The sequence below is a fragment of the Scyliorhinus torazame genome, chromosome 2, assembly GCF_047496885.1.
Source record: "Scyliorhinus torazame isolate Kashiwa2021f chromosome 2, sScyTor2.1, whole genome shotgun sequence".
Classification (NCBI taxonomy): Eukaryota; Metazoa; Chordata; class Chondrichthyes; order Carcharhiniformes; family Scyliorhinidae; genus Scyliorhinus; species Scyliorhinus torazame.
The window spans coordinates 39,557,001-39,581,507 of record NC_092708.1 but is presented as its reverse complement, the minus strand read 5'-3'; the positions used below and the strand labels follow the sequence as shown (position 1 = coordinate 39,581,507).

The 24,507-nt window shown below is 47.0% G+C and overlaps 1 protein-coding gene across 1 annotated transcript in view; it reads left to right on the top strand.

Moving 5' to 3' along the window:
• Positions 1–24,507, top strand: part of klhdc3l (kelch domain containing 3-like) — a 102,193-nt gene that overhangs the window by 29,794 nt on the left and 47,892 nt on the right. Inside the window, exons 3-4 of the mRNA XM_072470194.1 lie at positions 10,877–10,959; positions 12,367–12,445. Of these exons, the coding sequence (XP_072326295.1) occupies positions 10,877–10,959; positions 12,367–12,445 (162 nt within the window). The remainder of the gene's footprint in view (positions 1–10,876; positions 10,960–12,366; positions 12,446–24,507) is intronic.

The following is a 24,507-nucleotide window of genomic DNA, read 5'->3' as shown; positions in this document are numbered from 1 at the left end:
TCTCTCTACCTCTAATTTTAAATAGTGCGTTACAGTATTTACGCTCCAATATGTTGGAATTGTTCCAGAGTCTGTAGAATCTTGGAAGATGACCGCCAATGCATCCTCTATTTCTAGGACCATTTCCTGAAGTACTCTATCAGGCCCTGGGGGTTTATCAGCCTTCAATCCCATCAATTTCCCCAACACCATTTCCCTACTTACACTGATTTCCTTTAGTTCCTCCCTCTCACTAAATCCTGTGTTTCCCAACATTTCAGGTAAGTATTTGATGTCCTCTTTTGTGAAGACAGAACCAAAGTGTGTATTTAGTCGGTCAACCATTACTTTGTTCCCCATTATAAATTCCCCTGTTTCTGACAGTAAGCGACCTTTATTTGTGCTCACCAATATTTTTCTCTTCACATACCTATTGAAGCTTTTACAGTCAGTTTTTATGTTCCCACAAGCTTACTCTCTTACACTATTTTCCCCTTCTTAATCAATCCATTTATTTGACCTCCTTTGCTGAATTCTAAGTTGCCCCCAATCCTCAGGTCTGCTGTTTTTTCTGGTCAATTTGTATGCTTCTTCCTTGGATCTAATACTATCTCTACTTTCCCTTGTAAGCCATGGTTTGGCCACCTTTCCCATTTGATTTTTCACCAGCCAGGAATGAACAATTGTTGCAGTTCACCCATGCCCTCTTTGAATGTTTGCCATTGCCTATCCGTTGTCATTCCTTCAAGTAACAGTCCCTAATCCATCACAGCCAACGCGGGCCTCAAACTGTAGTATTTTTCTTTATTAAGGTTCAGGACCCTAGCTTTAGAATCAACTATGTTACTCTCCATCTTGATTAAACTTTTTATCATATTATGGTCGCTCTTCCCCAAGGGGCCTCGCACAACTAGATTGCCAGTGATTCCGTTCTCATTACGCATTACCCAGTCTAGGATGGCCTGTTCTCTTGTTGGTTCCCCAACGTATTGGTCCAAAAAAACATCCTGTATACACTCCAGGATTCCTCCTCTACGGTATTGTTACTAATTTGATTTTCCCAATCTATATGCAGATTAAAGTCACCCATAATTATAGATGTTCCTTTATCACGTGCGTCTCTAATTTCCTGCTTAATGCCATTCCCAACATCGCCACATCAGTTTGCAGATCGATATGCTTTGCTGCTTGGTGTTTCTTAGCTCGACCCATAGACACTCCACATACAGTGGTGAATGGTGGTAGATAATTAAACAACTAACGGGAGGCGGAGGCTCCCCAAAGATCCCCATTCTCAATGAAAGGGGACCCCAGCGCATCAGTGCAGAAGGCAAGAATGAAGAACTTTCAACCATCCTCAGATCATCACAGCTTCCTCCGGAGGTTTCCAGCATCACAGATGTCAGTTAAGAGGATGCAGTGCTTGGCCGGAATAGCGCTGGTACACTTGGTGGTCTTGGATGAGTTGGTCTTGATCATGTGGGTCTCATCGAGCAACAGGTAGTTCCGGGTGAACTCACGACCGTTCAGGCTGGAGAGCTGCCGCCGGTTGTTAATCATCATTTGGTAGCTGTTGATCAGCCAATTTAATTCGCCCCACACGATTTCAAGATATGGCCAAAAGCACTGGATACTGCAACGGCTACGGTTCTGACAGCATGGGTCAGAATTTTATGCTCCCTATGGCGGGTATTTAGAGGTAAGAGAGTGTGAAATTGAAGGATTCCCTCTGGGTTCCAGCCGCCCTGGCCAAACAGAAATTGGGGTCCTCGCCAATTAATGGCCACTTAAGGGCTGGTTCCCACCCAGCCTTTATTTTTAGACCTCCATCCGAAACTACCTTCTGAAGTCCCCCCCCATCCCTGGTAGCCCCCGGACCCCTCTCTGCCAAGACGCCGACCTCCTCCCACCCCTCATGCCTTCCCTATCTTCTCCATCTTGGGACCCCCTGAACTTGGGGCCCTCCGCATCCAAGACTTGGTCTCCGACGTCTACCTCTTCTTCCCAACACTGCAGCATTGTTGCTGCAGGCACTGGAGAGCCACTACCAATCAGGTTGGGGCAATCGGAGTCGCAGGGATGCAGGAAGCAAGACCCCACCATCCGAAGAATTCAAGCCATGCGCGAAATTCTCTGATTGGTGACTAAATGTTGACGCGGGGACTGAATTATGTGTGGTTCGTGTTCCCATTGGGGCGCTATTTCTTATAATAATCTTTATTGTCACAAGTAGGCTTACATTAACACTGCAATGAAGTTGCTGTGAAAAACCCCAAGTCGCCACATTCCGGCGCCTGTTCGGGTACACAGAGGGAGAATTCAGAATGTCCAATCCACCTAACCTGCACGTCTTTCGGGGCTTATGGGAGGAAACTTGAGCACCTAGAGGAAACTCACACAGACACGGGAGAACGAGCAGACTCCGCACAGACAGTGACCCAAGTCGGGAATCGAACCTGGGACCCTGGAGCTGTGAAGCCATAGTGCTACCCACTATGCTACCATGCTGCCCACGGAGTAATTCAGGACATGTTAATGAGCCAGCACTCTGCTGGTGTGAATTCCGAAAAACTCCCTGCCCAGCGGACGTTCGAACCGCTGGGGCCGGTGTTAGCGTCAAAGAGCCTGGCAGATGGAGCTGTTTTTAAGCGCTCCACTTGCCACACACTCACTGCAGGCAACATGATGGCTCAGAGAAGACCTGTCCCCCAGAGGTCCAGAGTCCGAAGTGGACCCACAGGCAGCCAGTTAAGGAGTGGAGGGACACCCTCTTCCCCAATGTGGGTCACAGACTCAAGCCTGCCCCCCTGAACACTGCCTGGGAGGTGGTGGCAGAGGCAGTCAGCACCGCCAGTCTCACCAGGAGGAGACAGATGGCGATCCGGAGGGGTGGGGGTTACTGGTGAGTCCTCTGTCCTGAGAGGGGCAGAGAACCACGGAAGGTTCTGTAGGCCGTGGTGCAGGTCTCCTCTGGTTGGGGTGAACTCTGATCCCTGCTTCCCCTGTAATTGGGCAGCGTTTCTGAGGAGTGCCAACACCTGGTAGGTTCCTGATTAAACTTTGGCCCTTGAAGATACAGTTGGGTTATGAGGGTGTCCAGAGGGGTGGCCTGGGTGGGCTCCCAGGTGAGCAGAGGCCTTCTAAACATTTAAAGGACACAGGCAGCACTCAGCAGTGTGAGCAGCCAGGAGTCTGTAAGTAACACCAAAGGGTGCATTTAAAAGATAGACTGCAGCAATGGCAGTCTGAGCCAGGTCACCCCGATCCCAAAGAGGACGCCCCAAATCCACGGACCTGGCACCAAGTCACTAGCACCCGCTACTGCCCCCGACCTGGGCAGCCATCCCCCAGCAAGCCCAACAGTTTTCAAACCGTTTTTCGGTGTTTTTTTAGCCTCCCGCTCCGCCTCTGCAGCCATGACGCCCAGTCCACGTTTGTAAATGCGTATAGTAATTCATGCCCGTGAGACTTCCACCTGACGGGAGCGGAGAATCGCGGAAGGGCGAAGTATACTGTGTCCAACCCGCTAATCACATTCAAATGCTTACAAATACCAGTTTTGCATGCTGACGCTGGTGAGGGTTGCAAACCTCGTTTTCGCCACGTGAGGGACCGGAGCATGGAGCCCAAATTGGCGCTGGGCGCCGACCTCGATTTTGGCCGAATGCCCGATCTTCCCCCTGATCACGGTTTGCGTTTGCGGCGTGACGAGAATTTGGCCTCATATTGGCAATAGTGCTAAAGCCTTGTTCTCCCCTCGTCCCTATCCAAGCTGTTCCAGTACAGCTACAATGCCGACATCTACCCAAAAATGTGAAAAATTGCCCAGGTACACCCTGTCCATAAAAAGCGCAACAAATCCAACCCTGCCAATTACTGCCAATCAGTCTGCACTTGATAGAAGGTGTCATCAGCTGATTTTCCATGGATGAATAATAAAATAATGTTCATGATCTGATTGCTTAATTCTGCAAAGTAAAATCGATGCTAAAACTGTTTGTATTTGGAACTCCCCTCATTCGGACTGTACAAAATACAGACGTTGAAAGATGCCCTCGTACGAACGGGATATGGCACTCGACTCATCGATCGACAGTTCCAACGCGCCACAGCGAAAAACCGCACCAACCTCCTCAGAAGACAAACATGGGACACAACCGACAAAATACCCTTCATCGTCCAGTACTTCCCCGGAGCGGAGAAACTACGTCATCTTCTTCACAGCCTTCAACACGTCATTGATGATGATGAACATCTTGCCAAGGTCATCCCCACACCCCCACTACTTGCCTTCAAACAACCGCGCAACCTCAAACAAACCATTGTTTGCAGCAAACTACCCAGTCTTCAGAACAGTGACCACGACACCACACAACCCTGCCATGGTATTCTCTGCAAGACGTGCCAGATCATCGACATGGATACCACTATTACACGTGAGAACACCACCCACCAGGTATGTGGTACATACTCGTGCGACTCGGCCAATGTTGTCTACCTCATACGCTGCAGGAAAGGATGTCCCGAAGTGTGGTACATTGGCGAGACCATGCAGACGCTGCGACAACGAATGAACGGACATCGCGCAACAATCACCAGGCAGGAATGTTCCCTTCCAGTCGGGGAACACTTCAGCAGTCAAGGGCATTCAGCCTCTGATCTCCGGGTAAGCGTTTTCCAAGGCGGCCTTCCGGGTGCGCGACAACTCAGAATCGCCGAGCAGAAACCTATAGCCAAGTTCCGTACACATGAGTGCGGCCTCAACCGGGACCTGGGATTCATGTCGCTTTACATTCATCCCCCACCATCTGGCCTGCGAAATCCTACCAACTGTCCTGGCTTGACACAATTCACACCTCTTTAACCTGGGGTTACCCCATCTCTGGATCTGTAAAGATTTAATCACCTGCTAATGGTCGCATTCCAAGCATTGTTTGGCATCTTTGAATTTGGCTATATATGTGTTCCTGGAACAGACCTCTTCATTCACCTGAGGAAGGAGCAGCGCTCCGAAAGCTAGTGACATCGAAACAAACCTGTTGGACTTTAACCTGGTGTTGTAAGACTTTGTACTGTGCTCACCCCAGTCCAACGCCGGCATCTCCACATCATGTATAAAATACGACAGTCTTTGTGACTCTGATCCCCAATTCTGAGCAGCCACATCTCCGTCGTTAAATGTTTGATGCTCTTTAACTACACGCAAAGTTGGAAATAATTAAGTGTAAGAAATTCTTTAAGTGAGATTTTAAAGGTTTCATTTTCATTAAATGGCACTCTTCGAAGAAAAGGGAGCACACATCATGCCCCAATCACCATAAAGCAGATTCTCCACTCCTTTATTTCATTGCCTTTTGTGACACATTGTGGTTGTGGAATCACTGCTGCACTTCGCTTCCATAACCACGGTCACTGCACTTCGAAAATGATTCATTGCACAAAGTACATTCAGACCAATCAATATGTTAGAAGATGATTTCAGAATGTCCAATCCACCTAACCTGCACGTCTTTCGGGGCTTATGGGAGGAAACTTGAGCACCTAGAGGAAACTCACACAGACACGGGAGAACAAGCAGACTCCGCACAGACAGTGACCCAAGTCGGGAATCGAACCTGGGACCCTGGAGCTGTGAAGCCATAGTGCTACCCACTATGCTACCGTGCTGCCCACAGAGTAATTCAGGACATGTTAATGAGCCAGCACTCTGCTGATGTGAATTCCGAAAAAAACCCTGCCCAGCGGACGTTCTAACCGCTGGGGCCGGTGTTAGCGTCAAAGAGCCTGGCAGATGGAGCTGTTTTTAAGCGCGCCACTTGCCACACACTCACTGCAGGCAACATGATGGCTCAGAGAAGACCTGTCCCCCAGAGGTCCAGAGTCCGAAGTGGACCCACAGGCAGCCAGTTAAGGAGTGGAGGGACACCCTCTTCCCCAGTGTGGGTCACAGACTCAAGCCTGCCCCCCTGAACACTGCCTGGGAGGTGGTGGCAGAGGCAGTCAGCACCACCAGTCTCACCAGGAGGAGACAGATGGTGATCCGGAGGGGTGGGGGTTATTGGTGAGTCCTCTGTCCTGAGAGGGGCAGAGAACCACGGAAGGTTCTGTAGGCCGTGGTGCAGGTCTCCTCTGGTTGGGGTGAACTCTGATCCCTGCTTCCCCTGTAATTGGGCAGCGTTTCTGAGGAGTGCCAACACCTGGTAGGTTCCTGATTAAACTTTGGCCCTTGATGATACAGTTGGGTTATGAGGGTGTCCAGAGGGGCGGCCTGGGTGGGCTCCCAGGTGAGCAGAGGCCTTCTAAACATTTAAAGGACACAGGCAGCACTCAGCAGTGTGAGCAGCCAGGAGTCTGTAAGTAACACCAAAGGGTGCATTTAAAAGATAGACTGCAGCAATGGCAGTCTGAGCCAGGTCACCCCAATCCCAAAGAGGACGCCCCAAATCCACGGACTTGGCACCAAGTCACTAGCACCCGCTACTACCCCCGACCTGGGCAGCCAGCCCAACAGTTTTCAAACCGTTTTTCGGTGTTTTTTTAGCCTCCCGCTCCGCCTCTGCAGCCATGACGCCCAGTCCATGTTTGTAAATGCGTATAGTAATTCATGCCCGTGAGACTTCCACCTGACGGGAGCGGAGCATCGCGGAAGGGCGAAGTATACTGTGTCCAACCCGCTAACCACATTCAAATGCATACAAATACCAGTTTTGCATGCTGACGCTGGTGAGGGTTGCAAACCTCGTTTTCGCCACGCGAGGGACCGGAGCATGGAGCCCAAATTGGCGCCGGGCGCCGACCTCGATTTTGGCCGGATGCCCGATCTTCCCCCTGATCACGGTTTGCGTTTGCGGCGTGGCGAGAATTTGGCCTCATATTGGCAATAGTGCTAAAGCCTTGTTCTCCCCTCGTCCCTATCCAAGCTGTTCCAGTACAGCTACAATGCCGACATCTACCCAAAAATGTGAGAAATTGCCCAGGTACACCCTGTCCATAAAAAGCACAACAAATCCAACCCTGCCAATTACTGCCCATCAGTCTGCACTTGATAGAAGGTGTCATCAGCTGATTTTCCGTGGATGAATAATAAAATAATGTTCATGGTCAGATTGCTTAATTCTGCAAAGTAAAATCGATACTAAAACTGTTTGTATTTGGAACTCCCCTCATTCGGACTGTACAAAATACGACAGCCTTTGTGACTCTGATCCCCAATTCTGAGCAGCCACATCGCTGTCGCTAAATGTTTGATGCTCTTTAACTACACGCAAAGTTGGAAGTAATTAAGTGTAAGAAATTCTTTAAGTGAGATTTTAAAGGTTTCATTTTCATTACATGGCACTCTTCGAAGAAAAGGGAGCACTCATCATGCCCCAATCACCATAAAGCAGATTCTCCACTCCTTTATTTCATTGTCTTTTGTGACACATTGTGGTTGTGGAATCACTGCTGCACTTTGCTTCCATAACCACGGTCACTGCCCATCGAAAATGATTCATTGCACAAAGTACATTCAGACCATTCAATATGTTAGAAGATGATATTTTAAATAATCTTTTCTGTCGCAAGTAGTCTTAAATTAACACTGCAATGAAGTTACTGTGAAAATCCCCTAGTCGCCACACTCCGGCGCCTGTCCGCGTACACAGAAGGAGAATTCAGAATGTCCAAATGATCTAACAGCACGTCTTTCGGGATTTGTCGGAGGAAACCGGAGCACCCGGAGGAAACCCTCACAGACACGGGGAGAACGTGCAGACTCTGCACAGACAGTGACCCAAGCCGAGAATTGAACCTGGGATCCAGGCGCTGTGAAGCCATACTGCTAACCACCGTGCTGCCCTTAAGCGTAATCATTTCATTTTTCCTGCCTTTGGACTTTAAAGGAATATATTAGTTCCATCAAAATTCCAATTTGCAAAAAGAAAAGCTTTATTGTGGGGAAAGCAGTATTGTGGGAGCACCCCTACCTCAAAACACCCCCTTGCCCCCCCAACAAACAGTAACGCAATGTGGAGCTGATAATCCGAATTTGTGACATTGATTGAGGGATAGATGATGGCCTCTCTTCAATGGGATAACTCCCCCCTGCTCCTCTTCAAAATAGTGCCACTGAATCTATCGCCTGCACCCAAACAGGCAGCCGGGGCCTCGGTTTAATGTTTCACCTGAAAGAGAGGACTCCTCGGACAGTGCAGCTCTTCCTCAGTGCCATACTGGATTGTCGGCCTTGATTTTTGTGCTCATGTCCTGGAGTGTGACTTCAGCCTGGAACCTCGTGACTCCGAGGCAGGAGGAGTGCTACCAACTGAGCCATGGCTCACTCTCTTTTAAAAGATAAATATCAATATTATAAACTCTGCTTTTCTCTCATTGAAAGAATTATTGATAGGTGTCTGCTTTCTTGATGGTTGTGACTGGTGAATTAACGTGTTTTGCAGAAGGGAAACTAGAAATTATTACATTTCTAGAGCAAGGGGCTGAAGCCATTGTCCAAATGGCCCAACATAGTGAGAAACTAAAGCTTTTTCGAAGAGTGATTCATTATAATAACTTTGTACAGGTGGGAGTATTAAAGGGTTTTATCTTGGTATAGTCAGACAAAAATACATCTCTTTTTAAGGTATCTACCTCTGATGATCAAATCAACACAGCAGTCATTCACAGCGCAGGAATTTTCCCATTGGGGTGTTGAGTCACCATAGTGACCAGTGGGGATTGTGGTGCCACTGGGTGCAAGGCGTGATCACTCGGGATTTTCAGCTCCATCTCTGTGAGCCTCGCGTTGCAATACTGTGGGCAGATTTCAAAAGTTTGGCAGGATTGAGTAATTTGTAGGGAGAGCGATTAAGCTGTTTAATGTTGCAGGTGAACCATTGTTCACGGTCTGCACATACCTGGCCCTCCCTTTAAAACACAGTTCATTTCTTTTACTTCATTTCGAGTCTCTCATGAGGGTTGGCTTTGACCAGTTTGTCTTTTGTGTGTTTGGAGGCTGGTTATAGCCTGGATTATGAGTTTTCACATCTCTTTAAATGGCGAAGGCAGCTTAAAAGTATTTTTAAAATTTTACTTTACCATGAGAAAGGACTACTAACTCTCAATGATCTGTTATTGAGGTTCAGGGACTGGTAGAAACATGACAAGGCATAATGGTTGGGGCAGCAAGGTGGCACAGTGGTTAGCACTGCTGCGTCACAGCTCCAGGGTCCCGGGTTCAATTTCAACCTCGGGTGACTGTGTGGTGTTTGTACTTTCTCCCCTTGTCTGCGTGGGTTTCCTCCGGCTGCTCTGGTTTCCTCTCACAGTCCAAAGATGTGCAGCTTAGGTGGATTGGCTAGGATAAATTTCCCCTTATTGTCCAAAGATTCGGTTGGGTTACAAGGGTAGGATGGAGGATTGGGCCTGGATAGGGTGCTCTTTCAGAGGGTCGGTGCAGAGCCGATGGGCCGAATGGCCCCCTCTGCCCTGTCGGAATTCTATGATATAGAGTCTTTGACCAAATCGCATGAACACAGAGGCTGACTGACAGTGGATGAACGATTGCAATTCAGAAGGCTTTAAGTGGAACTTTCCAGAATGTGGTACTGAACGCTCTGTGGCCAAGGTGGTGCGGAAACCCAAAATGAAAGAGCAATATGTGTGTTTAGCACCATTTGCCGGGGGCTGGCTAGACAATGATGGTTGGTGAGGGCAGGAGTGATGGAGCCATGAGGCTTGGTGCAGGGTAGGGTGCCTTTGGCAGATTTCTACATCCATTGGAGTTTGTGAAGGGCCAGCCGTAGGAATACAAACAATTCCTACAGTAGCGGTTTACTACCAATTGATTTGTTTGTCATTCTTAAGATATGGGCCTTTCCAGGAAGGCCAACATTTATTGCCCAACCCAAGTTTCCATAAGGGTGGTGGTAGATGGTGTCCGGCTGCCTTTTTGAACCACAGCTCCGCAAGCAGTATTTTGTTGAATCCATTTGAGACGAGTGGTTAACATTCAAATGACTTTGGTACGCATCTGGAGTCAAAATTTTCTTTCCTAAAGAACGCTAGTGAACCAGTTGATTTGACGGCATCATGGTCACTTTGACACCAAATTCTCGCGCAGTCATGGTAGATTTCAGCTTGTGGTCTCTCAGCATTATTAATCCAATTTTCTGGTTTAATGGTCTGGTATATTAGTGTTGGGTAAATAAAATCCATTGTCAAGATGGTGAGCAGTAACGTTATTATAATGCAGTCACCTAAAACGCCAGTAAGATATCTATTCTATTTTAATTTCCCACTGGCCAAATTCTTTAACTTTGATCACAATTCCGTCCTTTTAATTGTGTTAATTGCCATAGATAATCTGAGTTAGATCTGGAAATAGTCTGCAACTGTTCCAGTACATATTCCAAGTCACAGCCCTCATGCTGTCAACAATAAAGGTAATTTTTGGTCACAAGGTAACAAGATGGGTGGCACGGCAGCACAGTGGTTAGCACAGTTGCTTCGCAGCGCTAGGGTCCCAGGTTTGATTGCCGACTTGGGTCACTGTCTGTGCGGAGTCTGCACGTTCTCCCCATGTCTGTGTGAGTTTCCTCCGGGTGCTCCGGTTTCCTCCCACAAGTCCCGAAAAGACGTGCTTGTTAGATGAATTGGTCATTCTGAATTCTCCCTCCGTGAACCCGAACAGGTGCCGGAGTGTGGCGACTAGGGGATTTTCACAGTAACTTCAATGCAGTGTTAAAGTAAGCCTACTTGTGACAAACAAGATTTTTTTAAAATGTGATGTCCAATTGTGCCTCCTCTTTTTGGCATTTGATCCCTATCATCCACATACATCATAGCTGCAGCCTCACAAATCCTGTTCTTCCCAGTGGGAATGCATTGCAATGCCAGTTGATGCCTTTTTATTTTTCAGCTCAGAATGATTGGGAGGAGCTGGATGATGTGGCTGGGACTGCGCCAGAAGAATTGGAAGAGCCCTCATTGGTCGCCCATGAAGTAAGAACCGAGTGGATGCTATCCAATACCTTTGTTGAAGGTGCAGCAGTCGTTAGATCAGACTGGGTGTCATCCGTGTGGGTTATGTTAAAAATGTATTTACGTGGCTAGTTTAAAATGTGTTGACGTTGGCCCAAAATAATTTTTTTGCCCCAGGCGCAACACCGTGGGAGTGGCAGGATGTGGCTTCATGTCTGCAATTCCGTAAGCAGACAGATAATATTCTCGTCTATGATGGCATGAGGAGGGAATGACTGGAGGCTTACATACTTCCTTGAAGAAATATCTGGTTAGCTATTGAATATTTGCAGAGGCTGCTAGCAAGTGGGCTGCACTGGGTTAGTGGACAAGAGGAATTTGCTGCACGGGCTGATTAATGGCAAAGTTTGTAAATATTTGCCATTCCTGTTGAGAGATCAAAGATCTGAAATGATCTGATTGTTGCACAGTGGGAGGATATGTTGTCGATGAGGAATATTCTTTTGGGTCCCCAGCTCCAAATCCATCTGAATACTCTGAACCGGAGCAAAGTTATAGGAATCCTTTCCAAACCACTGGTTAGGCTTCAGCTGGACTATATTGTCTGATTCTGGGCAGCAAGGATGTCTAAACCATGGAGAGGGTGCAGAGGAGATTTACCAGAGTGGTACCGGAGATGAGGGACTTCCATAATGTGGATGAGGGGCTTTGATGGAGCAGTGAAACTGTTTCCACTGGCAGGAACCAGATTTAAGATAACTTGGGGAGCGGTGAGAAATGGGGAGAAGTTTTGCCATGCAGTGAGTTTTGTCATGTAGCAATTTGGAATGCACTTCCTAAAGGAGTGGTCAAAGTAAGTCCAGTAGTAACATTCAAAAAGTTATTGAATGCATGCTTGAAAAGGAGAACTTTGTAGGGCTGCGGGGTAAGAGCAGGGAAGTAAGACTAATTGAATACCAATAGCTCCTTCATAAAGTGGGCACAGGCACAAAAGTGAAGTGACCTTCTTCGATACAGTGTGATCCCAATGGCTGTCATGCCTGACATTTATTTATTAAAAAAACTTAAAGTACCCAATTCTTTCTTTTTTTCCAATTAAGGGGCAATTTAGCGTGGCCAATCCACCTACCCTGCACATCTTTGGATTATGGGGGCGAGACCCACGCAGACACGGGGAGAATGTGCAAACTCCACACGGACAGTGACCCGGGGCCGGGATCGAACCCGGGTCGTTGGCGCTGTGAGGCAGCAGTGCTAACCACTGCGCTGCCGTGCCGTCCAGTTGCCTGACATTTCTGGCCAGATGGAACAGCTTTGCCAAGAGTTGGATGTGTTTTGAAAATGTTGAGAAAATAAAATGTGCTAAAAGTTTGGCATAAGTTATTTCCAGTTGAAGTTTTCAAATGTTTTTGTGTTTTATTTTGGAAGGGAATGATCTATGTGTTTGGTGGAATGATGGACTCTGCTTATACCCAGGGGAAAACACCTCTCTGGATCTATGATATTGGTAAGAGAAATGTATTGCTGGAGTTGCATTGCAAGTATGTTTGACTCACAGCCTCTTGGCCTTTGGATTAGATTTCCATGTGTTCGACCCTGGCGGACTAAAATATCACCTGAAAAGTGCAAGGGGTATGAGTACTTTTGACATTTATTTGGAGAGATGGGATAAGAATGACTCCATAAGCTGGGAAAAAGGAGGAAGCAATTTACCAATCGCGTTTGCACAAAAGCCTACAGTTTACCCGCAAGAAATAAGGAACTTGCAATTTTTGTCACAAATGTTCTGAAACAGTTACTGTTGTCCTGCAGGCCCATGGATAACCGATGTATCATGTTGCGAAACCATGGCACGTTGAACATATTGCAGCCAATAATAGAGTTTGAGTCACGGTGGTTTATTTTATAGCCAGGCTGATCTACAAATGATTGTATTTGACAATGAAAGGTCAGCCTGATTATAATTTTTTAAAAAAACAAAACATTTTTCAAAGCTTTCAACATTCTCTTGAGAAATCCCCCCCCCCACACACACACACACATACACACAATATAACTGCACTGCCTCATTGTTTGACTTGGTTTAGGTTTTGCTGTACCATCACGGTGAAAATTTATGGTAGTTAAGATGCCGCTATGATTTTGACCCAAAGTCCACGTCAGACACATCCAGTGTCAGGGGCAGAAAAATGGCTGCAATTTAAAACTCTTCCTAATCAGCCTCAACCGCACAACCGGCACCTCGGAAGGGCTCTGGGGTTTCATCTTTCCTTTTTCCATCAGCAATTCATAAAGCCTTTCTGAATAAAAATGTTCTTTAGTCTAGACTGAATTTAATGAGAATTCTAGAATTAATAGCTAATCAATCTCCTGCCCCTACTGCTGTCCAACATCCTGCCCATTGGCAGTTCCCAATTTATTAATAGCCGGGGAACTTTACACTTATGGCATCGCTTTCTCCCCTTTTAATTGGCTAGGGTTCAAGTTAAAATGCCAGTATCAAATTTACCTCCCTGTTCACATTTTCCCCTGGCCTTTATTTTTCCATCTTAAATTACTGGGGTTTCCACAGTAGAGGTAAGTGATGCATGGCTGAAGTTATTATTGATTGCCGTTAAAATGTCACCACTTCCATTTACTGTTTAAAAATCCAAATAGGAATCGAGAAGGCGAGGAGTTAGATGACATCCACGCCACAATACAGTTACTTCTTGGGAGCACTCTAACAGTAATCACTACCAGACTTGCCACAGCGAGTGTATATTATTATCTGGGAAAATATTTGTGATTAATGAATTCCTGCATGGTTATTCCCTTTGCCAAAAAAAAGAAGTTGGGAGCATTCTCTTGGGTATTCAGTATGTGTATTGGGAGGATGGAACATTTTTCAATTTAGGTCATTCATGTTGGTGTCAAATAATTCCAGCACAGACATTGCTTTAGCAGCAATGTCAAATATGGCCGTGGAAATCAGGAGCTCTTCTCCCATCACACACACCAAAACACCTCACATCAAAGACAAGGGCGGGATTCTCCGACCCCCCGCCGGGTCGGAGAATCGGCGGGGGGTTGGCGTGAATCCCGCCGCCGCCGACCGCCAAATTCTCCGGCACCGGAGATTCGGCGGGGGCGGGAATCACGCCGTGCTGGTCGGAGGGCCGCCCCGGCGATTCTCTGGCCCACGATGGGCCGAAGTCCCGCTGCTTCTATGCCAGTCCCGCCGGTGTAAATTGAACCAGTTCCATTACCGGCGGGACCTGGCAGCGCGGGCAGGCTCCGGGGTTCGGGGAGGGCTCGGGGCAATCTGGCCCCAGGGGGTGCCCCCACGGTGGCCTGGCCCGCGATCGGGGCCCACCTATCCGCGGGCGGGCCTGTGCCGTGGGGGCACTCTTTTCCTACGCGCCGACCATCAGCCTCCGCCATGGCCGACGCGTAGGTGAACCCCCCACTGCGTATGCGCGGGGATGATGTCAGCAGCCGCTGACGCTCCCGCGCATGCGTGGACTCGCGCCGGCCGGCGGAGTCCCTTCGGCCCCGGCTGGCGTGGCGCCAAAAGCCTTCCACGCCAGCCGGTGGGGCGCCAACCACTCCGGGGCGGGCCTGGGCCCTAAAGGTGCGGAGGATTCTGCACCTTTGAGGCGGCCCGACGCCGGAGTGGTTCACGCCACTCCGTCCCACCGGGACCCCCCGCCCCGCCATAATTATTTGAAGCTCACTGTGGTAGTCACCACTGATGTATATATTGTATATATAGGATGTTGATATAGGTGCTTTACGGTAAGGCCCTTGTGCTACAGTTACGGGGGTAGGTCCCTGCCTGCTGGCTCCGCCCAGTAGGCAGAGTATAAATATGCGTGCTCCCAGTACAGCAGCGCCCTCTGCAAGGCCTGTGGCAAGAAGGAACATTTCGCTGCAGTGTGCCATGTCCGCTCAATCGCCGCTATTGTCCCGGCAGCCCCCACGTTCAGCCAGTGGGCGCTGCCATCTTCCCCTCCTAGGACCACGTGCGGACAGTGGACGCCGCCATCTTGCCCGACTCGCAACACATGCGGCCCGTGGGCGCCGCCATCTTGTTACTCCCAGGACCAACAGGCGCCGCCATCTTGCTTCCCCCACGACACCTGCGGCCTGTGGGCGCCGCCATTTTACCCGACCCAGGACCCATGACTGTCGGGCACCTCATCCGACCGCTCATCACCTGCAACCGCCAGCGACCTGCCACGTCTCGCCTCGGTCACGATTGACCAGTCTTGACCACACAACCTCGCGACTGCTTCAATTAAAGTGAAGGTCAACGGGCATAAGATCTCCTGCCTGCTGGACTCCGGGAGCACTGAGAGCTTCATTCACCCCGATACGGTAAGGCGCTCCTCCCTCGCGGTACACCCCGCTAACCAGAGAATCTCCCTGGCCTCCGGATCCCACTCCGTGGCGATCCGGGGGTACTGCATCGCCATTCTCACTGTCCAGGGCATGGAGTTCAGCGGCTTCCGCCTCTACGTCCTCCCCAACCTCTGCGCTGCTTTGCTACTCGGCCTGGACTTCCAGTGCAACCTCCAGAGCCTAACCCTGAAATTCGGTGGGCCCCTACCACCGCTTACTGTGTGCAGCCTCGCGACCCATAAGGTCGACCCTTTTTGCAAACCTAACCCCGGATTGCAAACCCGTCGCCACCAGGAGCAGACAGTACAGCGCCCAGAACAGGACCTTCATCAGGTCTGAAGTCCAGCGGCTGCTTCGGGAAGGCATCATCAAGGCCAACAACAGCCCCTGGAGAGCCCAAGTGGTAGTGGTCAAAACTAGGGGAAAAAACAGGATGGTCGTTGACTACAGTCAGACCATCAATCAGTACATGCAGCTCGACGCGTACCCCCTCCCACACATATCTGATATGGTCAATCAGATTACACAGTACCGGGTCTTCTCGACAGTAGACCTGAAATCGGCCGACCACCAGCTCCCCATACACTGCGGTCGAGGCAGACGGCTGCCTTTACCACTTTCTTAGGGTTCCCTTCGGCGTCACCAACAGGGCCTCGGCCTTCCAGCGGGAGATGGACCGAATGGTTGACCGGTACGGGCTGCGGGCCATTTTCCCATACCTGGATAACGTCACCATCACCATCTGCGGCCACGACCAGCAGGACCATGACGCCAACTTTGCCAAATTTCTCCACACCTCCACTCTCCTCAGCCTCAACGTCTAACAAGGAGAAGTGCGTGTTCAGCACAAACCGCTTAGCCATCCTCGGCTATGTGGTCCAGAACGGAGTTCTGGGGCCCGACCCCGATCGCATGCGCCCCCTCATGGAACTCCCCCTCCCCCACTGCCCCAAGGCCCTCAAACATTGCCTGGGGTTCTTTTCAGTGGGTCCCAAACTATGCGGACAAGGCCCACCCACTCATTCAATCCACTGTTTTTCCTCTGACGGCTGAGGCTCACCAGGCCTTTAACCCTATGAAGGCCGACATCACCAAGGCCGCGATGCACGCGGTCGACGAGACGCTCCCCTTCCAAGTCGAGAGCGATGCATCAGATGTCGCTCTGGCCACCACCCTCAACCAGGCAGGCAGACCCGTGGCATTCTTTTCCCAAACCATCCATGCCTCCGAAATTCGGCACTCCTCCGTCGAAAAAGAGGTGCAAGCCATCGTTGAAGCTGTGCGGCATTCGAGGCATTACCTGGCCGGCATGAGATTCACTCTCCTCACTGACCAACGGTCGGTTGCCTTCATGTTTAATAACACACAGCGGGGCAAGATCAAAAACGATAAAATCTTGAGAAGGAGGATCGAGCTCTCCACCTACAATTACGAGATTTTGTATCGCCCCTGTAAGCTCAACGAGCCCCCCAATGCCCTATCCCGAGGTACATGTGCCAGTGCACAAGTGGACCGACTCCGGACCCTGCACGACAAGCTCTGTCACCCAGGGGTCACACATTTTTACCATTTCATCAAGGCCCGCAACCTGCCCTACTCCATCGAGGAAGTCAGGGCGATCACCAGAGACTGCCAGGTCTGTGCGGAGTGTAAACCGCACTTCTACCGAGACCGTGCGCGCCTGGTGAAGACCTCCCGCCCCTTTGAAAGCCTCAGCGCGGACTTCAAAGGGCCTCTCCCCTCCACCGACCGCAACACGTACTTTGTCACTGTGGTCGATGAATATTCCCGGTTCCCCTTTGCCATCCCATGCCCCGACATGATGTCTGCCACCGTCATCAAAGCCCTCAACACCATCTTCGCTCTGTTCGGCTTCCCCGCCTACGTCCACAGCGACCGGGGATCCTCATGCATGAGCGATGAGCTGCACCAGTACCTGCTCAACAGGGGCATTGCCTCGAGCAGGACGACCAGCTACAACCCCAGGGGAAACGCGCAGGTGGAGAGGAAGAATGGGACGGTCTGGAGGGCCGTCCAGCTCTCCCTACGGTCCAGAAATCTCCCAGCCTCCACTGCAGGAGGTCCTGCCCGACGTGCTTCACTCCATTCGGTCGCTCCTGTGCACTGCAACTAACGAAACCCCCCATGAACGTCTCTTTGCCTTCCACAGGAAGTCCACCTCCGGGGTTTCACTCCCAACATGGCTGGCAGCCCCAGGACCTGTTCTCCTCCGTAGACACGTTCGACTCCACAAGGCGGACCCATTGGTTGAGAGGATACAGCTACTTCACGCCAACCCGCAGTACGCCTACATAGCGTACCCCGACGGCCGCCAAGGCACAGTCACCCTCAGAGACCCGGCACCAGCTGGTTCCACCCCCCTCCCCCCCCCCCCCCCCCCCCGGTGCCATCCTCCCCTCCCCCGGCGCACCCCACCGCAGCCCCTGCTCCGGGACTTTTAAAACACAACTGTCTGTATATAGTTCACCACCCCCGCCGGACTCATTTTTTTTAACAGGGGATGAATGTGGTAGTCACCACTGATGTATCTATTGTATATATAGGATGTTGATATAGGTGCTTTACGGTAAGGCCCCTGTACTACAGGTACAGGGGTAGATTCCTGCCTGCTGGTTCTGCCCAGTAGGCGGAGTATAAATATGTGTGCTCCCAGTACAGCAGCCATTTCGTCAGCTGCTATAGGAGGCCACACATCTCAGTGTCATGTGAGGGTACCTTTAACACATGGATGTTTAAGCAATGCACCTTTAAGAAAACATTCAGAGAGTGGATAGAGCTGAGGTCAGGTCAGCCATTTTGCAGTTTGGTTTTGCAGTTTGAAAAGTGCCTGGCTGGTTTTGCTGAGAGCAGTTTAAAAGTGCCTGGCTGTTTTGCTGTGAGCTGATTAAAAGGAGAAAGCCAGTTTGAGACAGCAGCTTGAGAAGTTCTGGTTTGCTGTGAGTTGCTTGAAGGGAGGAAGCCAGTTGGAAAAAGCAGTTTGTGTGTGTTTGTGTGTTTCCAGAGAGCTGCAAGAAGAAAGCAAGGTGCTGGAGCTGAAGTCAACCAAGCTAATGTATCTCTGCCATTCTACAGAAAATATATATATCCTTTAACCTGATGTGATACTGTTTAAAGGTGTTAAGTCTCTTGGAAGTTTGAAGGAACATTTTAAGGAGTTATTTACTGTTGCAATATTTTCTGAGTTATCTTTGAAGTAACGGTGTTAAGAGATCCAATGTTTATTTAAGATGTTAAGTTGAGTTCATGGAATAAACAGTATTTTGATGTTTAAACACCCACATGTCCATAATTGAAATACCACATCTAGGGATCAAGCCGTGTGCTAGGAAAAGCAACAAATACATTAAAGGGTGAGGTTGGTTGAACACCATGATACATTTTGAGGTTCTGAAAACGCCTCGCCCATAACTATTGCGGGTTCGAGGGGGAGAAAAGGCTATCTATTGGATTGGCTTTTGTGAACTTAAAGACAGTGAAGGAGTGTTGCTTTTCTGGTTGGTATTTTAGTTAGAGTGGGGAGAGTGTTGTGAACAATGGCTCTTTCAGAGGCTCAGAAATTTTTGGGGCTGGAGAATGTCACACGTAGTACCTTACGGACAGAAACGAAAAGCAGACTGTTAGATTTGGCAAGAATATTGCAGTTAACATTACCTGACAAAATGTGAAAAGATGAGGTAATTATGGCAGTGGTTCAGCATTTAAAGTTGCCTGAGATAGAGTTTGACTCATTGGAAATGGTAAAAATTCAGTTGCAAATTAAACAAATCAAACATGAGAAAGCATTAAAGCGGCTGGCATACGAGAGTGAGAGAGAGGAAAAAGAAAGAGAGAAAGAGGAAAAAGAAAGAGAGAGAGGAAAAAGAAAAGGAGAGAGAAGAAAGGAGAAAAGAAAGAATAGCCCTAGCAGAACAAAAAGAAAAAGAAAGGGAGATACAGATCAGGGAAAAAGATAAAGAGAGGGAGTTTGAACTTCAGAAAATGGCCATGAAACATGACAATCAGTTAAAATTGGCAGACGTAAAGGGAAACGTACAGTTGGATGATAGTGATGAGGTGAGTGAGAAAGAGCGTCATAGTCGAAGGCTTGGTGGGAATCTATTTAAATATGTCCAAGCATTGCCAAGGTTTGACGAGAAGGAAGTGGAAGCCTTTTTCATTTCATTTGAGAAGGTAGCTAAACAAATGAAATGGCCACAGGACATGTGGGTGTTACTAATTCAACCAAAGCTGGTAGGTAGAGCTACTGAAGTGTTTGCATCACTGCCGGACGAGGTATCTGGAACGTATGAGGAGGTGAAGAAATCCATCTTAAGTGCATATGAGCTAGTGCCTGAAGCTTACAGACAAAGGTTTAGAAATTTAAGGAAAGAATTTGGTCAAACACACATGGAGTTTGAAAGGCTCAAACAGAGTAATTTTGATAGGTGGATAAGGGCTTTGAAAATAGATCAAACGTATGAAGCTCTCAGAGAAATTATACTTTTGGAGGAGTTCAAAAATTCAATTCCTGATGTAGTGAGAACTCATGTGGAAGAACAGAGGGTTAAAACTGCGAGATTAGAATGGCAGATGATTATGAATTAGTTCATAAATCAAAGCTTGGTTTCCGACATCAGTTTCAGCCGGTGAGGGATAGAAACTGGGGACATGAGAAATACTCAAGTGGAAAGGTAAAGGTGATCTGATGGGAGACAATCAAGAGAGTGTACCTCAGATTAAAAAATAAATCCAGGAGGGTGGAAAAGAAATGAAAAGTTTCAAATGTTTTCACCGTAATAAACTAGGCCATGTAAAGTCACAGTGTTGGTGGTTGAAGAAAAACACTGAGACGGCTGATGTGGTAAAACAGGATAAGACAGTGGGGTTTGTTAGAGTGGTAAAGGAAAGCCCAAGGGAAGTGAAGGAGATGCAAACGATTGTACAGTCTGTTCAAGAAGTAATTGTTAAGAAGGGGCCAGATGTCTTTAAAGAATTTACTTGTGTGGGTAAAGTTTACTCATGTGTATCAGGAGGAGCAGGTAAAGAAGTCACAGTTTTAAGAGATACAGGGGCTAGTCAATCTTTAATGGTAAAAGATGAGGAATTATGTAGTTTGGGAAGAATGTTGCCAGAAAAGGTGGTGAGATGTGGAATTCAGGGTGAGAGGAGTAGCGTTCCATTATATAAGGTTAGATTGGAAAGTCCAGTGAAAAGTGGTGAAGTGGTAGTAGGAGTAATAGATAAACTATCTTGTCCAGGAATACAGTTTATCTTGGGTAATGATATAGTTGGATCACAGGTGGGAGTGATGCCTACTGTGGTTGATAAGCTAGTGGAAAATCAGTCAACTGAAGTGTTGAAGGACGAATATCCTGGGATTTTTCCGGATTGTTTAGTAACAAGGTCGCAAAGTCACAGGTTGAGAGAAGAGGAGAAATCAAAGAATGAAGATGAAGTTGAAGTGCAATTATCAGAAACGATTTTTGATCAGATGGTTGAAAAAGAACAAGAACAGGTGGAGGATGAGGCGGATATTTTTAGTTCAGGAAAATTGGCGGAGTTACAACAGAAAGATGGAGAAATAAAACGGATATATCAGAAAGCATATACGGAAGAGGAATCTGAGCGTATACCAGAGTGTTATTGCCGCAAAAGTGATGTCTTGATGAGAAAATGGAGACCTGTACATATGCAGGCGGATGAAAAGTGGACAGTAGTTCATCAAGTAGTATTGCCGGTAGAGTATAGAAAGGAGATGTTGCGAGTTGCACATGAGGTACCAGTGGGAGGTCATTTGGGGATAAGGAAAACTCAAGCTAAAATCCAGAAACATTTTTATTGGCCTGGACTACATAAAGATGTAGTTAAATTTTGTCAATCATGTCACACATGTCAAGTGATAGGGCAACCTCAAGCAGTGATAAAACCAGCACCCTTAATACCCATTCCAACATTTGACGAACCTTTTACAAGGGTCCTAATCGATTGTGTAGGACCGCTTTCTAAAACAAAAAGTTGGAATCAATATCTTTTGACTGTAATGGATGTGTCTACTAGGTTTCCAGAGGCCATTCCAGTATGTAATATTACAGCTAAAAGGATAGTGGAGGAGTTACTTAAATTCTTTACTAGATATGGACTACCCACAGAAATTCAATCGGATCAAGGAACAAATTTTACTTCAAAGTTATTCAAAGAAGTTATGGATAGCTTCGGAATAAAACAATTTAAATCAACTGCGTACCATCCAGAATCGCAGGGAGCGTTAGAAAGGTGGCATCAGAGATTAAAGACAATGTTGAGGGCGTATTGTCAAGATTATCCAGAGGATTGGGATAAAGGAATCCCATTCATATTGTTTGCAATTAGGGATGCACCTAATGAGTCTACCAAAATAAGTCCTTTTGAATTCATTTTTGGTCATGAGGTAAGAGGACCATTTAAATTGATTTAAATAAAAATTGGTGGGTGAGAAATTGGAAATTACACTATTGGATTACGTGTCAAATTTTGGGGAACGATTAAATAGAGCATTTGAAAGTTGCACAAAATGTGATGAAACGGGTAGCGGACAAGAAATCCAAAGTTCATAGTTTTGCTAGTGGGGATAAAGTTTTAGTGTTGTTACCAGTGGTAGGGGAGCCTTTAAAAGCTAGGTTTTGTGGACCATATCAGATTGAAAGGAAATTAAGTGAGGTGAATTATGTGGTAAAAACACCAGATAGAAGGAAGACTCACCGAGTGTGTCTTGTGAATATGCTTAAAAGGTACTTTGAAAGGGAAGGAGAGAACAAGGAGGTTTTAATGATTCTAACTCCAAGTGACGAACCAAATCCAGATGACTGAATTTGACATACCTCAAATTAAATTGGAAAATGAGGATGTTCTTAAAAATTGGGATGAATTGTTAAGTTACCTTCCAGAGGAAAAACGAACTGACCTGAAAGTGTTATTGATATCACATGGGCAAGTTTGTAGAGATAAATTGGGAAGTACTAAAATGGATATACATGATGTAGATGTGGGAAATGCTGTTCCTATCAAACAACATCCATATAGACTTAATCCTTTAAAATTGGCACAGGTTAACCGAGAGATTGAGAGTATGCTGAAAAATTGCATAATTGAAGTGGGTTGCAGCCAATGAAGCTCACCCATAGTGATGGTACCTAAACCAGACAATACCCAACGGTTGTGTGTGGACTATCGAAAGGTGAATGCAGTTACAAGAACGTACTCTTATTCTGTCCCACCATTGAAGGATTGCATGGAGAAAGTGGGACAATCTGCTTTTATTTACACCTTCCAGACATGGAAAGAACATTTAAAGCATCATATGGAGTTCTTCGATTGACTTCAGGCGGCGGGTTTAGTGATGAACATAGCCGAAAGTGAATTTGGAGAAGCCCGAATCACTTTCCTTGCAGAGTTTCCGTTATCCTCAAGACGAAGGGAAATAATGCGATTTCTTAGCATGAGTGGATTTGATCGAACATTTGGGCAAAAGTTTTGTGGCGTGATTACTCCACTGATGGACTTGCTAAAGAAACCTAAAAAATTTCAATGGTTAGCGGACTTTCAACAGGCATTTGACTGCCTGAAAGCTGTGATCACCAGTGGTCCTGTATTGGAAAATTGCAAGGGACTCTGTGGTCCGATTGAACTAAATTATCTGATTCTGAAGAGAAATGCCGAGGAGTAGAGGAATTGATGGATCGTGCAGAGACTTTGTTCAAAGAGACTGTCAATCGAGAAGGATTTCAGTTGGAGGAAGAAGAACAAAGAAAAATGGACTATGTTATTATACCTGTTTGCATGTGTTGTTTTTTTTTAAAAACGAAAAGGTATATTTACTGTGTACATTTCTTAGTGGATGGTGCAAAAGTGAAAAATGAAACCATCTTGAAGTTGATGGTTTATTTTTGTTTCTTGGGGGGAGGTGTCATGTGAGGGTACCTTTAAGACATGGATGTTTAAGCAATGTACCTTTAAGAAAACAGTGATGTCAGAGAGTGGGTGGAGCTGAGGTCAGGTCAGCCATTTTGCAGTTTGGTTTTGCAGTTTGAAAAGTGCCTGGCTAGTTTTGCTGAGAGCAGTTTAAAAGTGCCTGGCTGTTTTGCTGTGAGCTGATTAAAAGGAGAAAGCCAGTTTGAGACAGCAGCTTGAGAAGTTCTGGTTTGCTGTGAGTTGCTTGAAGGGAGAAAGCCAGTTGGAAAAAGCAGCTTGTGTGTGTCTGTGTGTTTCCAGAGAGCTGCAAGAAGAAAGCAAGGTGCTGGAGCTGAAGTCAACCAAGCTAATGTATCTCTGCCATTCTACAGAAAATATATATATCCTTTAACCTGATGTGATGCTGTTTAAAGGTGTTAAGTCTCTTGGAAGTTTGACGGAACATTTTAAGGAGTTATTTACTGTTGCAATATTTTCTGAGTTATCTTTGAAGTAAGGGGTGTTAAGAGATCTAATGTTTATTTAAGATGTTAAGTTGAGTTCATGGAATAAACATTGTTTTGTGTTTAAAAACCTACGTGACCATAATTGAAATACCACATCTAGGGAACAAGCCGTGTGCTAGGAAAAGCAACAGATACATTAAAGGGTGAGGTTGGTTGAACACCATGATACATTTTGGGGTTCTGTAAACGCCTTGCCCATAACATCACTGTAATAAAGCATCGATTACATCCTACTCTCGTCTTTGTGTAATTGATCGTGTATCACTCACATTAAATGAGTCACATTGGAAATACGTACTGAATGCCCAAGTGAGTGGTCCCAATGTTTTTTTGTTGGCGAAGGGATAGTTATGCTGGAATTAATTAATCACTAAAATTTTCCCAAAGGTCAATTGAAAATTTGAAAAGCTACTGCTAATTATTTGTTAGGCGAGGGTATTAAGGGTGACAGAAGTGGGTCGATGGTGTTAAGATACAGATCAGCCGTGATCTAATTGAATGGTGCAGAGATCTTGAGGAGCCAAATGACTCGCCGGATTTTAAGGACAAGCCAGTAGTTTTCTTGTCCACTTTTACTTTTCCTGAGTTTTCAATTTGCCAAGTTGGAATTTGAGCTTGACCTCTTCAGTCCTAACCCACTATCATAAAACACTAGGCGACCATAATCACCTGTGTTGAGCGTTGATGCAGATATGTAGAGGGTAAAACATATTTATTTCATGAGAATGACCAA